Source organism: Psammomys obesus, unplaced genomic scaffold (genome assembly GCF_907164565.1).
Source record: "Psammomys obesus unplaced genomic scaffold, mPsaObe1.curated_primary_1811, whole genome shotgun sequence".
NCBI lineage: Eukaryota > Metazoa > Chordata > Mammalia > Rodentia > Muridae > Psammomys > Psammomys obesus.
This window is the reverse complement of record NW_026594014.1, coordinates 1,515,131-1,521,130: the sequence shown is the minus strand read 5'-3', so window position 1 is coordinate 1,521,130 and position 6,000 is coordinate 1,515,131. Positions and strand designations below refer to the sequence as shown.

General features: G+C 49.3%; 1 protein-coding gene across 2 annotated transcripts in view; it reads left to right on the top strand.

The window, feature by feature from the left end:
• The first annotated feature begins 1,001 nt into the window (after positions 1 to 1,001).
• The window catches only part of Chaf1a (chromatin assembly factor 1 subunit A), a 32,075-nt gene continuing 27,076 nt past the window's right edge, over positions 1,002 to 6,000 (top strand). The window contains exon 1 of one of the 2 annotated variants that reach the window (XM_055617805.1): positions 1,002 to 1,081. Coding sequence is in view for 1 of the 2 variants with exons in the window: in XM_055617804.1 (XP_055473779.1) it covers positions 5,273 to 5,312 (40 nt within the window). In the remaining variant the exon portion in view is untranslated. Of the gene's footprint in view, positions 1,082 to 5,202; positions 5,313 to 6,000 lie in introns of those variants that run through there. The other variant, XM_055617804.1, reaches the window with a different exon arrangement.

Below are 6,000 nucleotides of genomic sequence, written 5' to 3'. Positions count from 1 at the left end.
GCCAGTGTTTCTTTTGTTTTGTTGCAATCATCTTACAGGGAAAGAAAAAAAAAAAAAAAAAAAGGATGTGACGGTGATTATTTTTTTCCAAGCCCTGTATGGACTTGGTAAATGTATCCATCAAGATTATTTTGTCTAACAACCTAGACAAACATTTTCTGTGGGCCGAGGCTGTGTGGTGAGAGTGCCGGAAGCAGAGCCTGGAGACCTAGCGGCTCGCCTTCCATCCTGGGGTCCCAGGGATCGAACTCAGGTCATGAAGCTTGGCAGCAATCCCCTCGCGGCGAAGCCCTCTCGCCGGCGCTCCAGAGCTTTTTGAGAACCGCCTACCCGCGCACAACCAGTGGCCCTGCTCAGCCCGGGGATCCGGTTTCCCTTCTCCGCCACCCCAGAGGAAGCCAGCTCGGCTCGTCCGCTGTCCCCCCCAAGCCAGGCCCGAGCCCGGATCGCCCGGTCGCCCCTCACCTGGCTCGCCTTGTAGAACTGCTTCTTCAGCCCCGCCACCGACATGCCGCCTCTCGCCGTCAGGCCTCCCGCCCGGATTCAGGTTTCCGCCGGCGCCGACGAACCGACCGCCTCCGTCCGCGCGCGAGTCGGCGCCGCCTCCGCCAAATCAGCTCGTCAACTCCGCGCGCCAGCCCTAGAGACTCCACGGCCCGCTAGCGCGCACGCGCGGCCGGGATATTACATGGCAACCACATACTTCCGGTGACGCCCCCACCTCGCCTTACCCCGCCCCCACCAACAGCATCCGCGCGCACCGGGTCCCTCTGCGCGTGCGCGCCCCCTACAGGCCAGAGTGCGCGTTGCAACGGGAGGATAGGCGGAAACCCGCCCACACCAACGAGATGAGGGGTCGCCTAGAGAGCCAGAGGGGGCGCTGCAGCTCCTTCTAGAGTCGAGGAGCGGATATAAAGTCAAAGTCAGTTTTAATTAATCAGTTAACTGTGTGCGCGCGGAGAAAGGGGAGCGGCGTTTGTGTGCCAGGGAACACAAGAGGTCAGAGGACCACTGCGGTAGTCGGGTATCGCCTGTCACCATGTAAGCCACAGGGATCGAACTCACGTATCCAGGCTTGACAGTAAGTTTGCCTCACTCACTGAGACATCTCTTGGGTCCCTAAGTAAAGATTCCTGACAGAGTTCACGGCAATCCTGGGCCGCTGGAACTCATAATAAATGAAATAGAAAATAAAATGAAAAAGAATATAAGACTAAGATAAAACAAAATCTCTTAGGAGCTAGAGGGATGGATGGTTCTCTAGTCAAGAGCGCTTGCTGCCCTGGCCAAATTCGGGAGTTCCTGTAACTCCAGCTCCAGATCTGCCCTCTCCCGGCCTCCTTCAACTGTCCTCAAGACCACAGGGTAACGCGTATATCCATAACTTAAAAGTTAATAATGATGCCTGGCAGTGGTGGTGCATGCCTTTAATCTCAGCGCTGGGGAGGCAGAGCAGGAGGTATCTCCGAGTTCCATGCCAGCCTGGTCTGCAAAGCAAGTTCCAGAACAGCCAGGGCTACACAGAGAAACCTTGACTTGAAAAACAAGAATGAATATGAATTCATTTTTAAAGATAAAGTAACATAAAATCTCAACTTATGGCTCAGTCTTTAAGAACACTCACTGCTCTTCCGAAGATCCTGAGTTCAATTCCCTGAACCCACAGGAAGGCTCACAACTGTCTGATGTGGTCTTCTGCTGTGCAGATGTACGTGCAGACAAAGTACATTAAAAGAAAAAAAACCCAAAAACCTCAACATACTGTGTCTTCAACTTAGAAGGTGTCTTCACTATTTCTCTTCCTTTGACTAAAACAAAACAAAAGTGCTTGGTCAATAGCAAACAAAACTCCAAGGCTGGCAAGTCATAGGGGCAGGAGCATGAGGCAGCTCAGTTAGGAAACATTTCAGGGGTGGGGAGGCGCTGCTTGATGCTCAGCCCCTTCCTCCACTTGCAGAGAATCCCAGTCAGAGGAATGGGGTATCCACAGGGGCCATGTCTGCCCCAGGCACACCCAGAGGCCCCCTGCGCAGCCTCATTTCAGATCCCATCAAACTGACAGGTGAAAGCATCACGGAGGTCAGGGAATAGTTGAAGCTCCAGCTTGTTTCTCCAGGCATCTCTTGGCTCTTACAGCTGCAAACCAATCGCCTTCAGTGGTGCAGGTCCTAAATCTACACTATCCCAAGCTTTGCACTCCACCAGCCTTCTCTCTGGGGTCCTTCCTTCAGTGTCTCGTTTCTAATTCATCCCTTAGGATACAGAGTCCTTGTTTTCCTTCCTCATTGTTTTATTTCATAACCCGGGCTGGCCTCAAACATTCTGTGTAGCTAAGGATGACCTCGAACTCCTGATCCAACCCCCCTCTACCTCCCAAGTGCTAAATCACAGGTGTGCACCAATAAGCCCCACCAGAAACATCCTCTGAGGATGTAGTTCAGACTGCAGCTATCTCCTCCAGTTCTGCTGGCTCGGTCCCATTGGGTGCCAGTTGTAGGATCTCATTCCTTTATCCCACATTAGCCTCCCAGGGAGCTTTCTCTCATCCTTTAGACATAAACACTCCAGTTGGAATGCCATCTCCTTGATGAAGTCTCTTCAGATTGATACATGTATCTTAGTCATTACAGCAACTGTTACAGCTTTCAAAAAGTATATAGACTCTACCAGTGTGGCAGTGCACACCTTTAATCCCAACACTGGAGAAGCAGAGCAGGTGGATCTCTGAGTTCAGTGTCAGCTTGGGCTACATATAACCAGTTACAGACCAGTCTGGCATGAGTTGGAGATTAATAATAAATGGAAGTGATGAGTAAATGGGTTCTAAAGCAGAAACGGGAAAATGGTTGGGGTGAAAGAATTTTAAGAATCTGGTGTTGAAACTGCTGACACGTTTGGGTGATTTCAGAACCAAGGATTTCTGCAAGGTTCCAAATGACTCAAAAGATTGCAGTGCAGTAGATCAAAGAACATGCATGTGCCATCCTTATTGTTCCTGATTACAGGTGCCTTCATGAATAGTTTGTATTATGAGTAGTTTTTGTTTGTTCAGTTGTTTTTATGATTTAAGACTGGGTTGCATGTAGCACAAGGTGGCCTCACCTCCCTGGTGCTGCAATCATAGGCCTGTGTGTGTGTGTGTGTGTGTGTGTGTGTGTGTGTGTGTAACTGGTGCCTGCAGCTAGGGATTGCTAGCATGTCAGTGACCCACAGAATCCAGAGTGTTCTTTATTTTATAAATTTTGAGATGGCCAAGGCTGTCTTCAAACTTGCTGCTCAGCCTACCATGGCCTGTAATTCCCAGTCTTTCTGCCTTCACCTTCCAAATGCAGGGCTGACAGGTGTTAGACAGCAGGATTGGCTCCACAAGATCCACAAATTCAACCAAACTCTGCAGAAAGTCAAAGATTTAATGAGATCCTTGACACTAAAGCAATCCTTACCTTCATTGAGCTCATGACTGAAAAGCAATTCATACAATTAATTCATTAGCCAAATAACCCACTTACTAGCCACAACTTCAAGAAGAGAACAGTTGCGGGCACTTGAGCTGTGTGCAGGCGGTGGGAAAGGTTTCTTCCTCCACCTAACAGATGAAAAGCTTTAGAAACTGGTTGGTGGGTTCCAGGGCAGCAAGGCTACATAGTGAGACCCTGTCTCAAAATCAAACAAACACCCAAAGGCAATTAATATCTTTTTGATACACAGTATCACTGGCTGTCCTGGAACTTGCTATGTAAACCAGGCTGTTCTTGAACACCTGTTTGTGCCTTCTAAGCACTAGGATGAATGCATGCACCATCGATTAATAAGCACTTTTTTCAATTAATCTTTCTTCAAAGTAATTCAAACTAAAAAGGAATTCACGATTAAAAAAAAAACCTGATTTATAATTTTACAGTAGAAAATACTTCCTAAACTGGGTGCGGTGGTGCATGCCTTTAATCCCAACACCCAGGGAGGCAGAGGTAGGCAGCTCTCTTTGAGTTCAAGGCTAGCCTGGTCTACAAAACAGGTCCAGGACAGCTAAGGCTACATAGAGAAACCCTGTCTCAAAAAACAAAACAAAACAAAACAAAAACAAACAAAAAGCTAATTTAAAAATAGAGCAAATCGTAATTTTGTTTTGTTTTGAGACAGGATTTCTCTGTGTAGGTTTGGCTTCTTGGACCCGATTTGTAGATGAGGCTAGCCTTGAACTCAAAGAGAACCGCCTGCCTCTGACTCCCTGAGTGCTGGGATTAAAAGCATGCACCGCCGCGCCCGGCTTCAAATAGTAATTAAAAAAAAAAAAAAAAAAGTGGTTCATTATTTCAAAAAAGAAAGTATAGTTACAAAAAGAAGTAATCCCGAATTTTAATTGCAGTGGCTACTTTCAACCAATCACTAATTAGGAGGAATCGATTCCTCCTCTAATCCCTAATTTCAAATTGTCACTGGCGCCAATTATGACGTAGTCCTTCGCCTCCTTACACGCATATAGCCAATAACGTGGGACGGGAGGGGCCTGGGAAACAAGCTTAGATTCTTTTTTTTTTTTACATTTTTTTAAAATTATGTATACAATGTTCTGTCTACATGTCCAGCTGCACACTAGGAGAGGGCAGATGGCAGATGGTTGTGAGCCACCATGTGGTTGCTGGGAATTGAACTCAGAACCTCTGGAGGAGCAGCTGGTGCGCTTAACCTCTGAGCCATCTCTCCAGTCCCCAAGCTTAGATTCTTAGATTGACATTTCTTTTTTTTTGTAATAAATTTTTATTTATTTATTTTATTTAGTATTTATACAGTATTCTGCCTGCATGTGTGCTTGAGAACCAGAAGAGAGCACCATCTCTCATTGTAGATGGTTATAAGCCACCATGTGGTTGCTGGGAATTGAACTCAGAACCTTTGGAAGAACAGCCAGCGTTCTTAACCTCTGAGCCATCTCTCCAGCCCCCAAGTTTAGATTCTTAGATTGACATTTCTTACGGCCAATAGAATGCGTCTCTTCTCAGCCACCGGAGAACCGCCGGAAAGGAGCCCTCCCCACTCCTCCTCCCGCGGGATGTTCAAGCCCAGAAGCCGCAGTTCTCGCGAGGACGTGCCAAGCGCTCCTCTTTTCCTGAGGCAGGGCCGTCACGTGACGTGCTCTTTTCCAATCGGCGCGCGGGCCGCGGTGGATGCCGCGGTTCCCGCCAAATACGAGCGGGGCGGCCGCAGAAGCGGCACCGGCGGGAGGCGGAGAGCGTAGCGGGGCGGTCTGCCTGAAGCCTGAGCCGCTGCCGCGATGCTGGAGGAGCCGGAGGCCGCGACGCCGAGAGCCGCGGGTGGGTGAAGCTGCGGCCGGGCCTCAGCCTGAACCAGCCGGTCGGTGCCCGGATGCCCCGGGCCTGAGACCCGGAGAAGCGAGACTTCCCAGAGAGGAGACTGAGGCCCCAGGGAGGGGGAAGAGTCAGTTTTGCAACCCCTTGAAGTCATCTGTGTCGCCTGATTAACTAGTACCTGGTAGCAGAGGGGAAAACTGAGGCCCCGGGTCGGCTTTGATGGGTTCTGAATGCATTTGTGTTCTCTGAAATCAAATGGATGTTGTAGCAGGTGTGGAAACTTAGACCAGGAGGGCGAGGGGCAGCTGTGCAAAGTTAGTAAATGAATTTGTGAATTCCCGAGCTAGTCGGACCTTAGCAGTGGGTGGGGAAACTGAGGCCTGTGGTCACTTGAGCTCTGGACACTAGAGTAGCCGCAGAATGGAGGGTTTGGTGGTGAGCATGGCCAGGAAGCCTTTCTGCATCCTGGAAGGGGTCTTTTGTGAGTGTGGTATGGGCCTGTCCCGTACGTGTTAGGAGTCTTTGTAACAAGCAACAGGCTTCCCTGCTTGACTCTGTATTGCACCCCCAGCAGTTGGCACCGAATCCCATCTATATGGGTTGAATGACGGAGGGACAGGAAGGGAGTCCTGGTAGACTAAGTTTTTGTCACTTGAGCACCACTGACACTTGAGAAAGCCATTCTGGGTAC